This window comes from Bombina bombina, chromosome 7 (assembly GCF_027579735.1).
Source record: "Bombina bombina isolate aBomBom1 chromosome 7, aBomBom1.pri, whole genome shotgun sequence".
Lineage (NCBI taxonomy): Eukaryota > Metazoa > Chordata > Amphibia > Anura > Bombinatoridae > Bombina > Bombina bombina.
In genome coordinates this window covers 372,792,028-372,815,349 of record NC_069505.1, presented here as the reverse complement: position 1 = coordinate 372,815,349, position 23,322 = coordinate 372,792,028, and the positions used below count along the sequence as shown (strand labels likewise).

At 42.2% G+C, this 23,322-nt stretch overlaps 1 protein-coding gene across 1 annotated transcript in view; it reads right to left on the bottom strand.

Moving 5' to 3' along the window:
• The window catches only part of DNAH1 (dynein axonemal heavy chain 1), a 691,978-nt gene that overhangs the window by 381,483 nt on the left and 287,173 nt on the right, over positions 1 to 23,322 (bottom strand). The window contains exon 19 of the mRNA XM_053721084.1: positions 13,019 to 13,174. Coding sequence (XP_053577059.1) covers positions 13,019 to 13,174 — 156 coding nt within the window. The remainder of the gene's footprint in view (positions 1 to 13,018; positions 13,175 to 23,322) is intronic.

Below are 23,322 nucleotides of genomic sequence, written 5' to 3'. Positions count from 1 at the left end.
ACGAAGAACCGCCTTATGAGCATGAAAGATAAGATGAATCACACAGCAAAGCCGAGAGTTCCGAAACTCTCCGAGCAGAAGAGATAGCAAAAAAACAAAAAAAAAAAAAAAACCTTCCATGGTAATAACTTAAAGGGACACTGTACTCAAATTTTTTCTTTCATGATTCAGATAGAGCATGCAATTTTAAGCATCTTTCTAATTTACTCCTATTGTCAAATTTTCTTTATTCTCTTGGTATCTATATTTGAAAAGCAAGAATTTAAGTTTAGATGCCGGCCCATTTTTGGTGAACAACCTGGGTTGTCCTTGCTGATTGGACAGTACCAATAAACAAGTGCTGTCCATGGTTCTGAACCTCAAATTGGCTGGCTCCTTAGCTTAGATGTCTTCTTTTTCAAATAAAGAAAGCAAGAGAACGAATAAAAATTGATAATAGGAGTAAATTAGAAAGTTGCTTAAAATTGCTTGCTCTATATGAATCACAAAAGAAAAATTTTGGGTTCAGTGTCCCTTTAATATCTATGGAATGCAAAGGCTCATAAGGAGCCTGCTGCAACACTTTACAAACAAGGTTAAGGCTCCAAGGAGGAGCAACAGACTTAAACACAGGCCTGATTCTGACCAGAGCCTGACAAAAATATTGAACACTTATGTAACAAAATAGATAATGCAGAAATCTGACCTTTTCGGTGTACTGACTGACAATCCCTTCTCCAGCCCTTCCTGGAGAAAGGACAACATCCTAGGAATCCTGACCTTACTCCAAAAAAAGCCCTTGAATTCACACCAATAAAGGTATTCAAACAATACCTTATGGTAAATCTTTTTAGTAACAGGTTTACGAGCCTGAATCAAGGTCTCAATGACCGACTCAGAAAAACCACGCGTAGATAGAAGTAAACGTTCAATCTCCAAGCAGTCAACTTCAGAGAAACGAGGTTTGGATGAAGGAATGGATGATGTGTTAGAAGGTCCTTCCTCAGATGCAACCTCCTAGGTGGAAGAGATGACATCTTCATTAGGTCTGCATACCAGGTCCTGCGAGGCCACACAGAAGCAATTAGAATTACTGATGCTCTCTCCTGTTTGATACGAGCAATGACTTGTGGACGGAGAGCAAACGGAGGAAACAGGTATGCTAGACTGAAATCCCAAAGTACCACCTATCAGGGCGGCTTGCAGATCTCTTGACCTTGAACCGTACCTTGGAAGCTTGGGGTTCTGCAGAGACGCCATCAGATCTATCTCCGGCACCCCCCATTTAAGAGTTAACCTCCGGATGGAGAGCCCCCTCCCCGGGATTAAATGTCTGTCTGCTCAGGAAGTCCGCTTCCTAGTTGTCCACTCCTGGAATGTGGATGGCAGATAGACAGCAATTGTGTGCTTCCGCCCACTGAACAATCTGAGCCCCCTCCTTCATTGCTAAGGAACTCCAAAGTCCTCCCTGGTGGTTGATGTAAGCCACTGAGGTGATATTGTACAACTGGAACCTGATAAACCAGGCTAAGGACAACTGAGGCCAAGCCATCAGAGAATTGTAAATCGCCCTCAACTCCAAGATGTTTATGGGAAGAGCAGACTCCTCCCGAGTCCAAAGTCCTTGCACCTTTAACAAGTCCCAGACTGCTCCCCAGCCCAGCAGGCTGGCGTCCGTGGTCACAATCACCCAGGAAGGTCTGTGGAAGCACGTGCCCTGAGACAGATGCTCCTGAGAAAGCCACCACGGAAGAGAGTCTCTTGTAGACTGATCTAGATCTATCCTCTGAGACAGATCTGAATGGTCCCTGTTCAACTGTCTGAGCATCCATAACTGCAGAGCTCTCAAATGGAATCGAGCAAAGGGAATGATGTCCATGGAAGCGACCATCAGACCAATTACCTCCATACATTGAGCAACTGGTGGTCAAACAGTAGACTGAAGGGAGAAGCAAGAATAAAAGATCTTGGATTTTCTGACGTCTGTCAGAAATATTTTCATAGATAGGGAATCTATGATGGTCCCTAAGAAAACCACCCTTGTAGATGGAACAAGGGAACTCTTTCCCAGATTCACTTTCCATCCATGGGAACATAGAAAAGACAACAAGATCAATGTATGAGAGTTTGCTTGTTGAAAAGATGGCGCCTGAACAAATATATTGTCCAAGTAAGGCGCTACAGCAATTCCCAGAGACCTGATCACTGCCAAGAGAGCCCCCAGAACCTTTGAGAAAATTATGTCTGTCGACTGAGGTGCCTACCTGCCCCTATAAAAGCAAACAAGTGCTGAGGAAAACTGACTACACCTAAGGCAGCCACAGGCAACCGCTCCGATCAGATCCATCTCTCTCTATGAGCGGAGTTAGAGACACATGACTGGCAATTGAAGCAGCGCTAGAAATGAAAGTGCGCACTTCAAGCCGGATGAGCCACAACGGAAAAGCCGCTGCCTGACAGAGAAATACGTCAGAGCCGGCAAGAGACCGCAGACATTTTGAGCAATAGCATAGGCAAAAATCTAAATTGCTCACCACTCCTGGTCTCCGTTCCATTTACTGCAGTAAATTACGTGAACACAGGAAAAGGAAACAACAGCCACCTGTCAATTTAATAAACAATAAACTCATGAGCCAAATTAGTGTTAACTCCTTATTGCCCATAAAGGAGATTAACCCCAGTCTCCATTGTCGCATAACAATTGTGCCTGCCCACTGCCAGAAATGAATCCTGTACCCAGGATTCTAGTCCCATATTAATGCAAAGAGATTGGGCAGCAATCTCAGCTTAACCCTTCAGTGCCAGCCTCCTAGCCCCAAAAGACAAAAGGCACTTAACTGCACATCCAGCTGTCCGGCAGTTGGACAGCACACACAGTGTGAAAGGATGCCACTCCTTACAGAGACCTGTGTAACAAGAGAAAGAACAGAGTAACCATACTCTGGCTTTCTAAACTAGGGCAGCAACCTGTTAGGAAAACGCAGTGAGGTCCACCTCACAAGTTCCTAACTGCTTTAAATCCACCACTACCCTACTGAAGAGATTGACGTGGACTACGGCTAGACCCAAAAATCTTGCTTGTAGCAAAATAATTCCAATTTTCTTCAGACACCAAAACGTTAACTCCTCCATTGACAAGGCAAAGAGAATGACTGGGGTTTATGGGAAGGGGAGTGATACTTAACAGCTTTGCTGTGGTGCTCTTTGCCTCTTCCTGCTGGCCAGGAGTGATATTCCCACTAGTAATTGAGGACGTTGTGGATTCACCATATTTTAGGAAAGAAAATTTGAGTTCCATGGCCCCTTAAAATCAGAAAATTTTGAGTTTTCGCACACTACCAAGACTGAGCCTGCAATATGGTACACAGTGATTATCTGAACAGTGCAGAATTTAATTTATATCTGTAACCTAATTTTCCACATGAAAAATGTTTCCACATGAAAAAATGACAGTTGTAAATGTTTGTTCAATGTGGTTTGTAAGCAGACCTTTTACATTGCAATGTTAATTACATATACATTATATATAAAGTATATGTTAAAAAACATAAATTATGCTTACCTGATAATTTAATTTCCTTCTGTATAAGGAGAGTCCATGGTATCATTCCTGGTATCATTCCTTACTGTTGAGAAATACTGAACCTGGCCACCAGGAGGAGGCAAATAAACCCCAGCCAAAGGCTTAAATATTCCCCCTACTTCCCTCACATCCCCGTAATTCTGCCAAGGGAACAAGGAACAGTAGGGGAAATATCAGGGTATAAATGGTGCCGGAAGAGAAAAACAAATTATGGTCCACTCATCTGAGTATACAGGTGGGGGACGTGGACTCTCATACAGAAGGAAATTAAATTATCAGGTAAGCATAATTTATGTTTATGTAATATGAGGAGAGTCCACAGCATTATTACTTACTGTTGGGAAAACTATACCCAAGACCTAGAGGACACTGAATGATAATGGGAGGGGTAAAAAAAAGGCATACCCTAATCTGAGGGCACCACAGCCTGTAAAACCTTTCTCCCAAAAGCTGCTTTGACCGAAGCAAAAACGTCAAACTTGTAGAAGTTTGAAAAAGTATGTAAGGAGGAGCAGGTAGCCTAGAGGCCTTATAAATCTGATCCATAGAGGCCTCGTTTTTAAAGGCCCAAGAGGAAGACACTGCTCTAGTGAAATGTGCCATAATCCTCTGAGGAGGTCTAAGTCCCGCTGACTCGTAAGCTAAGCGCATAACACTCTGCAACCAAAAAGATAAGGAAGTCGAAGAAGCCTTCAGACCCTTACGCTTCCCAGAGTAGATAACAAACAAGGAAGAAGTTTACCTAAAATCCTTAGTAGCTTGAAGATAAAACTTCAAAGTTCTGTCAGGGTTTTTTCCCTGCTTTGTTTGCCATGTGTCATTTTACTTACCTCTTACTGAATCTGGTGCAGAGTGTCTGATGCTGCTCATTTCCTGAATGCCCTCTTATGGCCGGACTGGTGTACACCATCTGTGTGAGACAGGTTGCAGTCTCAGTATTGTGATGTCATCACTTATTATTTAAAGGGTCTCTGTTCAGTATGCTTTGCCCTTGCGTTGTCTCAGACCTGTTTGTGAGTTGCTGTGTATTACCTGGCTGTCTGACGTCCCTCCTGCTTCCTGACTTGGCTTGTCTGACTACTCGCTTTGGCTCCTGACTCGGCTTGTCTGACTACCAGCTCTGGCTTTGACTCCTGGCTTGTTATTTGACTTGTGGACTTTTTATTATTTTTTTTGTTATTAATAAAGGTGTGCTTATTTTTGCACTTCTCGTCTCAGTCTGATTCCTGGCATCCTGACAAGCTCGAACCACATCCAGATTATGAAGTAAACATTCCTTCGAAGAAGAAGGATTAGGACATAAGGAAGGAATCACAATCTCCTGATTGATGTTGCGATCAGACATAATCTTAGGCAGAAAACCCAAGCGGGTATGTAGGACAGCCATATCAGTGTTGAACACCAGATAAGGAGGCTCACATTGCAAATCAGCTATTTCAGAAAGTATGTGTGCCGACGCAATAGCCAATAGAAAAAGAACCTTCCAGGACAACAATTTAATGTCAATTGAATGCATAGGCTCACACGGAGCCCGTTGCAAAAAATTTAAGAACAAGATTCAAACTCCAAGGTGGCGCATTAGATTTAAACACAGGTCTGATCCTAATCAGAGCCTTAACAAAAGATTACACGTCAGGAAGCTCTGCTAGCCTCCTGTGCAGTAAAACAGAAAGGGCCAAAATCTGTCCCCTCAGGGAACTGGCAGAAAGGCCCTTCTCCAGCTCCTCCTGGAGAAAGGAAAATATCCTGGCAGCTTTAACCTTATGCCAGGCTAAACCACACTCTTCACACCAGAATAAGTAAGTGTTCCATAACTTATGATAGATGCAACGAGTAACAGGCTTACGAGCCTGAATGAGAGTGTCAATAACCCTCTCAGAGAAACCTCTCTTGGCTAGGACTAAGCCTCAGAGAATCTAGATTTTGACGAGCAAAAGGACCCTGTTCCAGCAGATCCCTGTGACAAGGTAACCTCCTCGGAGGAGATGAGAACACCCCCACAAGGTCCGCGAACCATATCCTTCACGGCCACGATGGAGCAATCAGTATAATTGATGCCTGCTCCTGCTTGATGCGGGCCACTACACGAGGAAGAAGTGGTAAAGGCTGGAAAATGTAAATTAGATTGAACCTCCAAGGAACTGCAAATGCATATATTAGCTCCGCTTGAGGATCCCTGGACCGCGACCCTTATCTGGGTAGCTTGGAATTGAGACGGGATGCCATGAGATCCATCTCCAGTGCCAGCCATTTGTTGCAAATCTCTGCAAACACCTCAGGATGGAGAGACCATTCCTCCGGATGAAAGGGTTGTCTGCTGAGGAAATTTGCTTCCCAGTTGTCAACACCCGGAATGTGGATAGCTGACAGCGAGCAGTTGTGGGCCTCTTCCCACTCCAGAATCTGAGATACTTCGTAGGGAGTTTAATGTTCGCCCCTGAGGGTTGATGTAAGCCACCAAGGTTATGTTGTCTGATTGGAATCTGATAAACTGGGACGAACCCAGAAGAGGCCAAGACTTCAGAGCATTAAAGATTGCTCAAAGTTTCAGAATGTTGATTGGGAGGAGGGATTCCTCTCGAGTACACAGGCCCTGTGTCTTCCTGGCACCCCAAACAGCTCCCTATCCTGATAGACTTGCGTCTGTAGTCACAATCTCCCAGGATGGTCTCAAGAAAGATGTCCCTTGGGACAGGTGATCTGGACAGAGCCACAAGGAGAGCACTTCTCTCGACTGATTGTCCAGAGAAATCTATTGAGACAGATTTGAATGATCGCCATTCCACGGTTTAAGCATGCACAGCTGAAGTGGTCTGAGATGGAATCTGGCAAAAGGAATGATGTCCATGCTGGACACCATGAGACCAATCACCTCCATACACTGAGCCACATAGGGCCTTAAGGAGGTCTGGAGGGCAAGACAAGCAGAAGTTAGCTTGTAACGTCTCTGGTCTGTATGGAATATCCTCATGTATATGGAGTCTATTATAGTGCACAGGAATTCCACCCTGGTACTGGGAATAAGATAACTATTTTCTAAGCTTATCTTCCAACCATGAGATCGAAGAAGAAACAGAAGAGATTGTGAATGGTCTTCTGCCAGACGACAGGATGGTGCTTGAACCAGAAAATTGTCCAAGTATGGACTACTGCTATACCTCTGGTTCTGGCCACTGCAAGCAGAGCCCCTAGAACCTTTGTAAAAACTCTTAGAGCAGTAGCTAGACCAAATGAAAGTGCAATAAACTAGAAGTGCTGGTCCAGGAACACAAACCTTAAGAACTTTAAGTGTTCCTTGTGGATTGGAACGTGAAGGTAAGCATCCTTCAGATCTATAGTGGTCAGGAACTGTTCTTCCTGAACTAAGGGAAGAATAGACTTTATTGTCTCCATCTTGAACGAGGGGACAGATAGGAATTTGTTTAAGCACTTAAGGTCCAGAATTGGGCGGAAAGTTCCCTTCTTCTTTGGGACCACAAAAAGGTTTGAATAGTATCCCAAACCTCTTTCTGCAAGAGGTACCGTGACAATGACTCCTAGGGAGGAAAGATCCCTCATGCACCCCAGAAAGGCTTCTCTCTTTTCTGGCCTGGCAGACAGGTTTGATAGGAGGAATCTGCTCCTGGGTGATGAGACTTGAAACCTATCTTGTATCCCTGAGTGATGACTTCCAGGACCCATGGGTCTTGCACGTCCCCAAACCAAGTGTCCAAAAAAGAGTGACAGTCTGCCACCTACGTGATCCAGAACCGGATCGGGGGCTGCCCCTTCATGCCGACTTTGTCTCGGTGGGCTTCTTGCTCTGCTTGGATTTATTCCAGGACTGAGCCAGTTTCCAAGTACCCTTGGATTGCTCAGGCTTTGCAGAGGGCAGCTGATTTGGGGATTTATCAGAACGAAAGGAACGGAATTAGGACCTTGTCCCTTAGGCTTGTTCTTCTTATCCTGCGGTAAAAAGGCACCCTTGCCTCCAGTAAACATGGAGATAATTGAGTCCAGGCCTGGGCAAAATAAAATATTTTCCCTAAAGGGAAGGGGAAGAAGTCTGGACTTAGAAGTCATGTCTGCAAACCAGGACTTCATCGAGAGTGCCCTACGGACTTGAACAGAAAAACCTGAAGCCTTAGCGTTCAGACAAATAATTTGCATATTAGAATCACAAATAAAAGAATTAGCCACCCTTAAGGCCTTAATTCTTTCCTGGATCACGTCGAGGGGACCCTCCACATCGATCAACTCAGATAAGGCATTGAATCAATAGGTAGCCGCTCCAGCAACCGCAGCAACAGCCACTCGCAGTTGAAACAAATATCCTGTATGTTGAAACATCTTTCTTAACAGAGTTTCTAACTTATCATCCAAGGGCTCTTTAAATGATGAACTATCCTCAAGCGGGATAGTAGTGCGTATAGCAAGCATGGAGATAGTGCCATCCACCTTGGGGATGGAACCCCACAACTCCAATTGAGAGTTCGGGACCGGGAACAATTTATTAAAGGAAGAAGAAGGGGAAAATGAAGAACCAATCCTTTCCCATTTATTCTTAATAACGTTCCTCATCTTTACGGGAACCGGGAAAGTCTGTGGTACAACCCTGTCCTTGTAGACCTTATCTAATTTAGGAATCAAGTTTCCTCAGGCAATTTGGGCTCAAGAACCTCTAACGTAGCTAAAACTTCCTTCAACAGAAAGCGTAAATGCTCAAATCCTAAAGTCTGGTTTCTCCGCAGCTGGAGGTTTAGAGGCACCATATTCTGACCCAGAAAGAGCGCCCTCTGAAGAATCAGAGGCACCTTCATCATCAGATAATCTTGTATCAGATAAATCCAGCAAACTAGTTGATGACCCCTGGTTGATGACCCCTGGGAAGGATAGCAATATTTGACCTTCTGCTTTTGCTTAGCAGGGTGAGGTAAAGTACTAAAGGCTGCAGACACTGCCATTTGTAACTGCTCAGTAAAGTCTGGCGGTAAAAGGCCCCCTCCAGATGGAGGATTAGGAGTGCTACTGGAAGCTGCATGTGTATTAGGAGATGACTGTAGGGTGCACACCTCACGGGACGGAGACTCCTCAGAGGTAGGCGGCTCAGTGGTATCAAACATATTAACCTTATTTGACATGATTACTTTATCAAGGCATGGGTGGGTATACTGCGGCCTCCTCACAATATAGACAGCTATTAGACTTAGATAAAGAGTACCCTCTAAGGCATCAGAATCCTCCATAGCTTGTGCTTACAAAGCAGACTATTGATTAATAAGAAAAAAAAACTGCACCTTTATACCCCCAATGGCTGGGGCACTCAATACCGCCTATGACCCAGGCCAAAACAGAGAAACAGTTTCTTCTCCGGTAAACCACACGGTCAGGAAAGAGGAAATAAGTGCGACCACACCTGGTCACTTGGTGCGCAATGCAGGACCTACCTTGCTATAATAGCAAAAAAGTGTGCCAAGCCATACAGGCTGCTCAGCTCCCAAAACAAAAGTAAAAAACCCTGTATGCTCCAACATCTGCCTGAGCCTCATCTCACACATGTTGCAGCATAATGAAATAAACTTATGTGATTAATCCCCACCATTCTTACAGAGATATTAACCCTTGATTCCATACAGATAAAAGGAGCCACACTGTGACCCTGTCTTCTTGCGTTATCATATGTGTAAAAAATGAAACAATCTTACCGGAATCTATGCCGTTGAACAGAAACACAGCCTCTCAAGTTTGACAGTCTTGTAGCATCGCTCCTGACATGGACTTGAGTGATGGAAGCAGGCAGTGAAACTCGTCAACACTGATTGCTTAGGAGCTGTTAATACGAGTCTGGATGCGTTCGCAGAAAGACTCTCCCTGCATCACCAGACTCTAACGTTTGTCAATGCTCCCACTTAGAGGTTGACAAGACTACTTAAAACTACAGTCCCATTTCGAAGGGTAGATACCCTTCATAAGGAACTACTCCAAATCGTCTGACACTTGCCAAGCTCCTGTGACGAAAGGCAAAAAATGACTGGGATGTGAGGGAAGTAGGACATTCAGTGTCCTCTATAGCTTGGGCATAGTTTTCCCAACCGTAAGGAATGATGCAGTGGACTCTCCTCATATTAAGAAGGAAAACATAAATTATGCTTACCTGATAATTTAATTTCCTTCTGTATGAGGAGAGTCCACGGCCCCCGCCCGTATACTCTGATGGGCGGACCAAACTTTGTTTTTCTCTTCCGGCACCATTTATACCCTGATATTTCTCCTACTGTTCTTTGTTCCCTTGGCAGAATGACTGGGATGTGAGGGAAGTAGGGGGAGTATTTAAGCCTTTGGCTGGGGTGTCTTTGCCTGGTGGTCAGGTTCAGTATTTCCCAACAGTAAGGAATGATGCCGTAGACTCTCCTCATATTAAGAAGGAAAAAAATCTATAAAACATAAACCATAACATAATGTTAGTTAATGGACTCCTCTCAGTAATAGAGGGGCAGAAACTTACCAGAAAAGACATTTGTAGATAGCCTTTCCTTCCAGCGACAACAGTACTGTGCGGTTAGTAAGAGAAGCAGTGAGGGAGAACAACCTTTGGAATGTACCCCTACAGCCGGTATTGTACATGAGACTGCACTAAACATGTATGCTGTACTGCAATAGTAAACTTTGGGTTAGGTCCTCATTGTGAGTGTGTATATGGCTGATTAAAATGTTTGCCGTTTTAATAATAGCATACTATACTTATTTTTGTGGTGCATTTTTAGTATTAGTTTTATAGCTCCGTAAAAAGAGTCTATTCCAGTGGGAAGATATGCAGAAGCAGAAGGAAAGTGGAGTTTTGATCTGTCTTTAAAGAAACATGAAAATTGTTTTTGTTTTTTTTACATATGGGTTACAATCTATTTTATTAAAATGTTTAAAGTCCCATAATAAACAATTATATTTTACATATAGTTAAATCCTTGTTGTTGTTTTAATTACATTCATGTGATTTTTGTTTTTGTTTTTTTAAACTAGTATTTTTTATATTAAAAAACATACTCTAAAGTAGGAAAAATAGTCCCTCAGTGAGCTGTTCCAAAACGCCCCAGAAATGGGTGTTTTTTCTTCTTCTCCTTTCCCCATGTCCAATCAGCATTGGCGTGCTGATCAGACATGGGAGCGTGCACGGGAGCAGGCTGAAAGTGGAACGCTAGCAGATTAAATGGTTGCCCTTTGCAGCGTTTACACAATCTCTGCTAGCGTGTTAGGATGCTTCAAAGGTTGCCACCAATCATTGCCGATCGGTTCCCTCGTGAACCTGTGCAGAGTGGTCGAATTGTTTTTTGATTGGCATTTGGCAGCCCACTCTTCTTTGCATAAGCTGTGAAGAGCTAAAGAAATGCTGGATTGTGCATGCTCCGACTTACATGTCGGTCAAACGACTCACAGACAAATTGGAAGCTAAATCTGCACTTTTCATGGGCAGAGGAAGCAAAATAAATTTGTTAGAAAAATATCTCTAAAACAATAAATTACATTTAATAGATGTATATTGGTAAAATGTTATTATTGTCATCAACTGTTTGTTAAGCCTTTAACCCCTTAATGACCGGACCATTTTTCAATTTTCTTACCCTTAATGACAATGGCTATTTTTACATTTCTGCAGTGTTTGTGTTTAGCTGTAATTTTCATCTTACTCATTTACTGTACCCATACATATTATATACCGTTTTTCTCGCCATTAAATGGACTTTCTAAGGATACCATTATTTTCATCATATCTTATAATTTCCTATAAAAAAAAATATAAAATATGAGGAAAAAATTGAAAAAAACACACTTTTTCTAACTTTGACCCCCAAAATCTGTTACACATCTACAATCACCAAAAAACACCTATGCTAAATAGTTTCTAAATTTTGTCCTGAGTTTAGAAATACCCAATGTTCACATGTTCTTTACTTTTTTTGCAAGTTATAGGGCCATAAATACAAGTAGCACTTTGCTATTTCCAAACAACTTTTTTTCAAAATTAGCGCTAGTTACATTGGAACCCTGATATCTGTCAGGAATACCTGAATATCCCTTGACATGTATATATTTTTTTTTAGAAGACAACCCAAAGTATTGATCTAGGCCCATTTTGGTATATTTCATGCCACCATTTCACCGCCAAATGTCATCAAATAAAAAAAAAGTTCACTTTTTCACAAATTTTGTCACAAACTTTAGGTTTCCCACTGAAATTATTTACAAACAGCTTCTGCAATTAAGGCACAAATGGTTGTAAATGCTTCTTTGGGATCCCCTTTGTTCAGAAATAGCAGACTTATATGGCTTTGTGGTTGCTTTTTGGTAAGTAGAAGGCCGCTAAATGCTGCTGCGCACCACACGTAAATTATGCCCAGCAGTTAAGGGGTTAAATTAGGTAGCTTGTAGGGAGCTTGCAGGGTTAATTTTAGCTTTAGGGTAGAGATCAGCCTCCCACCTGACACATCCCACCCCCTGATCCCTCCCAAACAGTTCTCTTCCCTCCCCCACCCCACAATTGTCCCCGCCATCTTAAGTACTGGCAGAAAGTCTGCCAGTACTAAATAAAAGGAGTTTTTATTTTTTTTAATAAAAAAAAATAAAATGTTTTAGCTGTGATGGACTCCTGCCTTAGCCCCAACCTCCATGATCCCCCCCCCCAGCAATCTAACCCTCTCCCCTACCTAATTGCCGCCATCTTGGGTACTGGCAGTTGTCTGCCAGTACCCAATTTGCCCCCCAAAAAAGTGTTTTTAATTATTTTTTATTACTAATTTATTTTTTTCTGTAGTGTAGCAGCCCCCCACAATACCCCAACCCCCTCCCAGATCCTCATATATATATATTTCCCCCCCTCTTCCCACTCATTGGTGTCAGTGTGGGTAGGTGATCGCGGGCGTGCGCGCGCACCCGCGCACGCGCACGCGCGCCCCCGCACGCTCCCGGCACCCGGCGTGCACATTGCACTAACAGGAGCCGGATGCCGGGTAGCGATGGGCCGCCCACCCGCCTCCCAGTTGCGCTCCCACCCACCAACGAACCGGCCGCATCGCTACCGGTGCAGAGAGGGCCACAGAGTGGCTCTCTCTGCATCGGATGCTTTCTAAGGGTATTGCAGGATGCCTCAATATCGAGGCATCACTGCAATACCCTGAGAGCTGCTGGAAGCGATTGCGATCGCTTCCAGCACTCTCTTAGACAAGTGACGTACCAGGTACGTCCATTGTCACTAACTGCAAGTTTTTGCAGGACGTACCTGGTACGTCACTTGTCATTAAGGGGTTAATAAAAAAATACTATAATGACCCTTTAACTATATTTAGTGACTATACTACATTGTATAAATTTACTGAAGGTTAGCAGGTATAGCGCTCATTTACTGAACTATAGTTCAAATTTCTGAGATAGGAAAGAAAAAAAAAAAACAATATCCCTTTAAATGAAACTTACTACAAAACTTACATTAGTAACTGGCAACCCAAACAGCCTCTCTCTATTGTTATAGAGCTGAGACAATTGCTGTGATTCCTTGAGTTGTTTGTGCACTCTCCTCACTTCATTAGCGGTCTCATGTGCTCGGTTAATATCCGTATAAGAGGAAAAACCAGCAACAGCAATCTAAGAGCAGAAAAAAAAAAAAAAAAAAAAAAAAACATTAGTTGATTGTCCCATTCTTAGTAAATTATTTTCAATTTAAAGAGATAATAAACCCAGTTTTTTTATTTAATGATTCAGATAGAGCATGCGATTTTAGCAAGTTTCTATTGTATTCATATTATTAATTTTTCTTATCTTGTATTTCAAAAGCAGGAATGTAAAGCTTAGGAGCCGGACCATTTTAGGTTTAGCACCCTGGATAGTGCTTGCTGATTGGTGGCTACATTTTGTAAATTAGAAACTTGCTTAAAATTCCATGCTCTATCTGAATCATGAAAGAAAAGATCTGGGTTTAGTATCCCTTTAGAAAATAATCAAGAAAATAGTCCATGTAGACACACAAAGTAACTGCCCATGTGAATTTACCTGGGTATTTATAAAAAATAAGTATAAGTATTCGGATATTCAGATATCCCTGTAAAAGTCCTTATTTGCTTCAATTATTTTAAAGGGACATAATACTCATATGCTAAATCACTTGAAACTGATGCAGTATAACTGTAAAAAGCTGACAGGAAAATATCACCTGAGCATCTCTATGTAAAAAACAGAATTTATGCTTACCTGATAAATTTCTTTCTCTTACGGTGTATTCAGTCCACGGATTCATCCTTACTTGTGGGATATTCTCAATCCCTACAGGAAGTGGCAAAGAGAGCACACAGCAAAGCTGTCCATATAGCTCCCCTCAGGCTCCGCCCCCCCAGTCATTCGACCGACGGTTAGGAGAAAAAGGAGAACCATAGGGTGCAGTGGTGACTGTAGTTATTAAATTTGAACCTGACTTAAATGTCAGGGCGGGCCATGGACTGAATACACCGTAAGAGAAAGAAATTTATCAGGTAAACATAAATTCTGTTTTCTCTTACTTGGTGTATTCAGTCCACGGATTCATCCTTACTTGTGGGATACCAATACCAAAGCAATAGGACACGGATGAAGGGAGGGAACAAGTCAGGTTACCTAAACGGAAGGCACCACTGCTTGCAAAACCTTTCTCCCAAAAATAGTCTCCGAAGAAGCAAAAGTATCGAATTTGTAAAATTTGGCAAATGTATGCAGTGAAGACCAAGTCGCTGCCTTACAAATCTGTTCAACAGAAGCCTCATTCTTGAAAGCCCATGTGGAAGCCACAGCTCTGGTAGAATGAGCTGTGATTCGTTCAGGAGGCTGCTGTCCAGCAGTCTCATAAGCCAATCGGATGATGCTTTTCAGCCAAAAGGAAAGAGAGGTAGCTGTTGCTTTCTGACCTCTCCTCTTACCAGAATAGACAACAAACAAGGATGATGTTTGTCTGAAATCTTTAGTTGCTTTTAAATAGAATTTTAAAGCACGAACCACGTCAAGATTGTTTAAAAGTCGTTCCTTCCTAGAAACTGGATTAGGACACAGAGAAGGAACAAAAATTTCCTGGTTAATATTCTTATTAGAAACCACTTTCGGAAGAAAACCAGGTTTGTTAAGCAAAACAACCTTATCTGCATGGAACACCAGATAGGGTGAATCACACTGCAAGGCAGACAATTCAGAGACTCTTCGAGCCGAAGAAATGGCTACTAAAAACAAAACTTTCCAAGATAATAACTTAATATCTATGGAATGTAAAGGTTCAAACGGAACCCCTTGAAGAACTGAAAGAACCAAATTTAGACTCCAAGGAGGAGCCAAAGGCTTGTAAACAGGCTTGATTCTAACAAGGGCCTGTGCAAACACCTGAACGTCTGGTACAGCTGCCAGGCGCTTATGTAACAGAATAGACAGAGCAGATATCTGTCCCTTTAAGGAACTGGCTGACAGACCTTTCTCCAATCCTTCTTGGAGAAAAGCCAGTATCCTTGGAATCCTAACCTTACTCCACGAGTAACCCTTGGATTCACACCAACTAAAATATTTCCGCCATATCTTATGGTAAATTTTCCTTGTGACAGGCTTTCTGGCCTGTATCAAAGTGTCTATAACTGATTCAGAGAAACCACGCTTAGCTAGGATTAAGCGTTCAATCTCCAAGCAGTCAGTTGCAGAGAAACTAGATTCGGATGCTTGAAAGGACCTTGAATTAGAAGATCCTGCCTCGATGGCAGTTTCCATGGTGGGACCGATGACATGTCAACTAGGTCTGCATACCAAGTCCTGCGTGGCCATGCAGGCGCTATCAGGATTACCGAAGCCTTCTCCTGTTTGATTCTGGCTATTAGCCGAGGGAGAAGAGGAAACAGTGGAAAGACATAAGCTAGACTGAATGACCAAGGCGCTATTAAAGCATCTATCAATGCCGCCTTGGGATCCTTGGATATGGATCCATAAAGGGGAAGTTTGGTGTTCTGACGGGACGCCATCAGATCCAATTCTGGAATACCCCATAGCTGGGTCAGCTGAACAAAAACCTCCGGGTGGAGTTCCCACTCCCCCGGATGAAAAGTCTGACGACTTAGAAAATCCGCTTCCCAGTTGTCTACCCCTGGGATGTGAATTGCAGATAGATGGCAGGAGTGATCCTCCGCCCATTTGATGATCCTGGATACTTCCTTCATCGCTAGGGAACTCTTTGTTCCTCCCTGATGATTGATGTACGCTATAGTCGTGATGTTGTCCGACTGAAATCTGATGAATTTGGCCTCCGCTAGTTGAGGCCATGCTTGGAGCGTGTTGAATATCGCTCTCAGCTCCAAAATGTTTATTGGGAGAAGAGATTCTTCCCGAGACCATGTACCCTGAGCCTTCAGGGAGTTCCAGACCGCACCCCAGCCTAACAGACTGGCGTCGGTCGTGACAATGATCCACTCCGGTCTGCGGAAACTCATTCCCTGAGACAGGTGAACTTGAGACAACCACCAGAGAAGAGAGTCTCTGGTTTTCTGGTCCATTTGTATTTGAGGAGATAAATCTGCATAATCCCCATTCCACTGCTTGAGCATGCACAGTTGCAGTGGTCTGAGATGAATTCGGGCAAAAGGGACTACGTCCATTGCCGCCACCATTAAACCAATTACCTCCATGCACTGAGCCACAGAAGGCTGAGGAATGGAATGAAGAGCTCGGCAGGTGTTCAACAGTTTGGACTTCCTGACCTCTGTCAGAAAAATTTTCATTTCTACCGAGTCTATTAGTGTTCCCAGGAAGGGAACCCTTGTAAGCGGGGACAGAGAACTTTTTTCTACGTTCACCTTCCACCCGTGAGACCTTAGAAAGGCCAGAACAATGTCCGTATGAGCCTTGGCTCTGTGGAAAGACGACACCTGTATTAATATGTTGTCTAGGTAAGGTGCTACTGCAATGCCCCGCGGTCTTAACACCGCCAGAAGGGACCCTAGCACCTTTGTGAAAATTCTGGGAGCGGTGGCCAACCCGAAAGGAAGGGCCACAAACTGGTAATGTTTGTCCAGAAAGGCGAACCTTAGGAACTGATGGTGATCTTTGTGGATAGGAATATGTAGGTACGCATCCTTTAGATCCACGGTAGTCATATATTGACCTTCCTGGATCATCGGCAAGATTGTCCGAATGGTTTCCATCTTGAAAGACGGAACTCTGAGGAATTTGTTTAGAATCTTTAGATCCAGGATTGGCCTGAAAGTTCCCTCCTTTTTGGGAACTACGAACAGGTTTGAGTAAAAGCCCAGTCCTTGCTCTGCAATTGGAACTGGGTGTATTACTCCCATTCTTAGGAGATATTCTACACAGCGTAAGAACGCCTGTTTCTTTGTTTGGTCTGAAGACAAACGAGAACTGTGGAACCTTCCCCTTGGGGGAGAATCCTTGAATTCTAGAAGGTACCCCTGAGCAACTATTTCTAATGCCCAGGGATCCGGAACGTCTCTTGCCCAAGCCTGAGCAAAGAGAGAAAGTCTGCCCCCTACTAGATCCGGTCCCGGATCGGGGGCTACCCCTTCATGCTGTCTTGGTAGCAGGAGCAGGCTTCTTGGCCTGTTTACCCTTATTCCAGCCCTGCAGGGGTTTCCAGGTTGCTTTGGGCTGGGAAGTGTTATCTTGCTTTGCGACAGCAGAGGTTGCAGCTGGTCCGCTCTTGAAGTTGCGAAAGGAGCGAAAATTAGCCTTGTTTTTGGCCTTAAACGGCCTATCTTGTGGAAGGGCATGGCCCTTGCCCCCAGTGATATCTGAAATAATTTCTTTCAGCTCTGGGCCGAAAAGAGTCTTCCCCTTGAAGGGGATATTTAACAGTTTTGTTTTGGACGACACATCCGCCGACCATGATTTCAGCCAAAGCGCTCTTTGCGCCATGATGGCAAAACCTGAGTTTTTTGCCGCTAATTTAGCTAACTGGAAAGCGGCATCAGTGATACAAGAATTAGCCAGCTTTAGAGCATGAATTCTATCCATGACCTCATCGTATGAAGTCTCCCTATGGAGCGACTCCTCCAGGGCCTCGAACCAAAAAGCCGCTGCAGTAGTTACAGGAATTATGCAGGCAATTGGTTGAAGTAGAAAACCTTGCTGAACAAAAATTTTCTTCAGCAATCCTTCCAATTTTTTATCCATAGGATCTTTGAAAGCACAACTGTCCTCTATTGGTATAGTTGTACGCTTAGCAAGTGTTGAAACTGCCCCCCTCCACCTTAGGGACCGTCTGCCACTCGTCCCGTCTGGGGTCATTTATGGGGAACATTTTCTTAAAGATAGGGGGGGGGGAACAAAGGGTACACCTGGTCTCTCCCACTCCCTAGTCACAATATCCGCCACCCTCTTTGGGATCGGAAAAGCCTCAGTGTATATGGGGACCTCTAAAAACCTGTCCATCTTACACAATTTTTCTGGGACCACCATGGGGTCACAATCATCCAGCGTAGCTAAAACCTCCTTAAGCAGTACGCGGAGGTGTTCCAGCTTAAATTTAAACGCTAAGGAATCTGAATCTGCCCGCTGAGAAACTTTTCCTGTATCAGAAATTTCTCCCTCAGACAGACCTTCCCTCACGGCTACTTCTGAGTTTTGTGAGGGTACTACAGATAAATTGTCCACAGCGTCTGATTGCTCATCCTCTGTATTTAAAACTGAGCTATCGCGCTTTCTTGGAAAAACTGGCAGTTTGGATAAAAATGCTGCAAGGGAATTATCCATCACTGCTGCTAATTGTTGTAAAGTAATAGGGGCCAATGCGCTAGAGGTACTAGGCATCGCTTGCGCGGGCGTAACTGGTGTTGACACATGGGGAGAGGAAGAAGGACTATCCTCATTACCCTCTGTTAAAGAATCATCTTGGGCTACATTTTTAAGTGTCACTGGATGGTCTTTAAAATGCTTAGATGTTTTAGCACACTTTACACATAAATGCAATGGGGGTACCGCCATGGCTTTCAAACATAAAGAACAAGGTCTATCTGAAGTCTCAGACATGTTTGACAGACTTATACAGCACTACAATACAGAAAAAATCACTTTTTGAAAAAACGTTACTGTGTCTTTAAATAATAAAAAGCACACACTTTTTTTCCAAATCACCAAAAAACATCCGATCTTTATGAAAATTTAAACACATGATCCCAATGCTTTGAAATGATTGCACACAAATTTTTAAATCAATTAACCCCTTATTGACCAAACCGGAGCAAATTGCAGTAAACAACCGGTTTAACACACTACAGCACGGTGCCACAGTCTTTGCTGCGGCCCTACCTTCCCTTAGGGTTATTTGTAGCAGAAATATAAGCCTCCTTGATGTCCTCCTGCACTCTCAGGACTCTACACATGAAGCTGCATGAGCTATCTTGAAAATCAACTGCGCAACTGAGGCGCAAAAATGAGGCCCCCTCCCCCTTCAGTCCAGAGTTATGGGGCCTTCCTAAGTCAGACTAGGCGTCTGATAATATGCCAGGCGAAATAAAAACCCCAAAAAGTGCTTACAACGTTTCAAACACTTAAATAAATGTAATATTCCATCAATAAAATAATCGATTTAGCCCATCACAGTGTCTACCAGTATTTAAGCCCTTAACTGAAACCATCCTTCTATACTGTGTTTCAGAAAATGGCTTACCTTCCCTCATGGGGATCTCTGTCAGTCTTCTAGCATTACCAGGTCTTGTTAGAAATAAATGACTGAGCATACCTTAAGCAGTTAAGCCTGCAAACTGTTCCCCCCGACTGAAGTTCTCCGGTACTCAACAGTCCTGTGTGGGAACAGCAATGGATTTTAGTTACAACATGCTAAAATCATTTTCCTCTCAGCAGAAATCTTCCTCACTTTCTGCCTCAGAGTAAGTAGTACAAACCGGCACTATTTTAAAATAACAAACTCTTGATTGAAGAAATAAAAACTACAAATCTAACACCACAAACTCTTTACCCTACCGTGGAGATGTTACTTGTTAGAGCGGCAAAGAGAATGACTAGGGGGCGGAGCCTGAGGGGAGCTATATGGACAGCTTTGCTGTGTGCTCTCTTTGCCACTTCCTGTAGGGATTGAGAATATCCCACAAGTAAGGATGAATCTGTGGACTGAATACACCAAGTAAGAGAAAAGGAAGATGTTTTACCTCACAATCACCTCATCTCAGCAGAGTAAGTTCTGTGTAAAAAGATATACTCAGTTACTGCCCAGCTGCAGGTAAAAAAAAAATAAAAAAAAAAAAATGAAGAAATGAACAGCAGCCAATCAGCAGTGCTGAGGTCATGAACTCTTTTACTGTGATCTCATGAGATTTCACTTAACTCTCATGAGATTTCATAGTAAACTTCCTTTAACCCCTTAATGACCACAATGTACCCTGTATGTCACTGGTCGTTAAGGGTTTTTTCAGGACATAATAGCACAAGTCTAGCAAGAACACGCTATTAATGCCCTCCCTCCAGCAGGCTTTGTGGAACAGAGCAGTCTCAACGCTGGTGGCAAGACTGCGCTATAAAACAATTAAGTCCCAAAAAAAGGCCAATGACATACAGGGTACGTCGCTGGTCCTTAAGGGGTTAAACTGAATAGGGAAATAACATGAGAGTGCACAAGGCTCAACCCCTTAGCTGTCCCGGGACAGGCATACTGATATGCTGCTTAGAAGTCCTTTACAATGGGATGTGGCTACTGAGGAACTTTTAAGGTAAATTATCTTTCTTTTTTACATAGGGATGTTCAGGTGATATTTTCTAGTCAGCTTTTTACAGCTATACTGCATCACTTTCAAGTGTTTCAACATTTGGGTATTATGGCCCTTTAAAACGTTTTGTATAAATGGATGTTTAGTGTTTACATAAACATACCAAAAAAACAAGTATACACATCCCATGCAGAGGTATTCATAATATATTTCAGAAGTTCTCCCAATAGCCAGTCAGCCCAACAAATTAGCCCAAGCTCTTTCTCGTAGCTTTAAGGTATGCAAGATACATACACTGGAGACATGCGTTTCCCAATAGGAGGGGGAGAATGGTGCCCCTGTTTCTTTACATTTTCAAATAATTGTTTTACCAATCAGGACCCAGTGAGGAATTCTTAAGTTGGAGTGTGTATTAGTGTTTTTATGGACTATGAGTACGGCTCCCAGCCTAAACGCGTTAGGTTAGTCTATTAGTTGTGTTCAAGGTGTATTGTTCCTCCATGTTTTAAATTGTCTAACTTAAATAAAAGTTAAGCTTTATTTTATCTATTACTGCGCTTTCTCTCTTTTTCGCTTAGTATACCTTTAACCATATACAACCCAAGAGAGCGTGTTTGCACTAAGGAGGCACTCGCTTTGTTTGTATTATTATTGATTTTGCTTCTATTCACAGAGCTAGGGATTTTGCTAGCACTTTACTAATAATTGCCTAGATTACAAGTTGTGCGCTATAGAGCGTGCCAAACAAGCGCATTTTGTTATTTCACCCTCCATAGCACTGCCATTATAAGTTTCTAAAAAGCCGCCTTGTGTGTGCTATATGGTGGCGATAAGCTCCATACCGCACAAAATCCAAGGGCTGAGAATATGTGCTTGTGCATGCTTTCCCCATAGACATCAATGGGGAGAGCATTTTAGAAAATACCTGAAGCGCAGAATGGCGATTTCCGTAACGCAACCCCATTGATGTCTATGAGGAAAAACAAGTTATGTTTAAACCTACCACCCTGACATAAGCCCCACTTCTAAACACCCCTAATCTGCCACCCCAACATTGCCAACACCAAAATAAAGTTATTAACCCCTAATATGCTTCTCCTGACATTGCCACCACTAATAAAAGTTATTAACCCTTATTCTGCCGCTCCCCGACATTGCCACCACTATAGTAAAGTTATTAACCCCTATTCCCCCGCACCCTAACATCGCCGCCACTATAATAAAGCTATTAACCCCTATTCCGCCGCTCCCCGACATTGCCGCCACTAAATAAAGTTATTAACCCGTAAACCTCTGGCCTCCCACATCACCACCACTAAATAAAGCTGTTAACCCCTAAACCGCCAGCCCCCGCATCGCAAAAAACTAAATTAAACTATTAACCCCTAAACCTAATAATCCCCTAACTTTAAATTAAAATTACAATATCTTAAAATAAATAAAAACTCACCTGTAAAATTAAAAAACTAAGTTTAAACTATAAATTAACATATCTATTATACTAAAATTAAAATAACTACCAATTAAATAAACTAAATTAAACATTTAAAAAACCTAACACTACTAAAAAAAAAATAAGTCTAAAATTACAAAAAATAAAAAATAATACTAAATTACAAAAAATAACGAACACTAAATTATGAAAAATAACAAACAAAATTATCCAAAATAAAAACAATTACACCTAATCTAATTGCCCTATAAAAAAAAAAAACCCATCAAAATAAAAACACCCTAGCCTACAATAAACTGCCAATAGCCCTTTCAAGGGCCTTTTGTAGGGCATTGCCCTAAAGAAATCAGCTTTTTACAAAGACCCCCCAACAGTAAAAACCACCACCCAACCCCCCGAAATAAAAAAAACTAACTCTAACAAAAACCTAAGCTGAAAAGGGCATTTGTTTGGGCATTGCCCTTCAAAGGGCATTTAGCTATTTTGCTTTGCCCTTAAAAGGGCATTTAGCTTTTATAAAAAAGCACAAACCCTTGCCGATATCCCCGATATGCCACTGCGCACCGCCGCACCACGTCATGACATCAACCCTGCGAACCCCACAGGCGGAGCTCACAGCGGTTGAGGTAAGACATGTAGTAACCTCTGCTGCACGCCCGGCCACTGCTAAATGCATTGCAATTGCATACACAATTACACACATTAATTATTTATTCAATATCGAAGTATATAATTATATATATATATATATATATATATATATATATATATATATATATATATATATATATATATATATAATCTGAACAAGGAATAAGCACTCACTGGATTTAAGTACTGCCGAATAAATAGTTTGTTGTGCTTAAATCCAGTGAGTGCTTATTCCTTGTTCAGATTGAATATTTTGTTAAGCGCCCTGGTCGGTGTTTGGGTTGGCAAGTGAGAGTGCACTAATTTGGAGTCTATATATATATATATATATATATATATATATATATATATATATATATATATATATATATATATATATATATATATATATATATATAATATTTTGGTGTTTATGTTAACTTAGTATATATTAAGTTAACTGACCACTTCACTTAGTCTCCATGTATTGTATATGACGATGGCTGACACAAAGTGTGGCACAGAAATAGAACACATACATAATTATACCTGGGTCTGCAACTCATAAAACCAATCTTGACATATACATAGATCTGAGGTAATTAAACCACAAATGGATTCAAGCAAAGTTCCGAACTGATACTTGATAATATCTGGACACAGCCACAGTTCAATCCATGTGATATAAGAATTGACTCAATCCTTCAGTGTCTGCTTAGTGTTTAGTTGAGTTCAACACTGTTTGCAGCTGCTTCAAAGAGGTCTCTTTTTCAGTGCAGTGCATTTGGTAAAAGACCTCACTGCATAGTTTCAGGCTCTCATACTCACTCCCTGTAGACTGAAGTATAAGGCTGTGATAGAGGCTTAAATACTTAGGTTTTTTGAGGGGCATGGCAAGCTGAAGAATTGATCAATATATATTATATATATATGTATATATATATATATATATATATATATATATATATATATATATATAT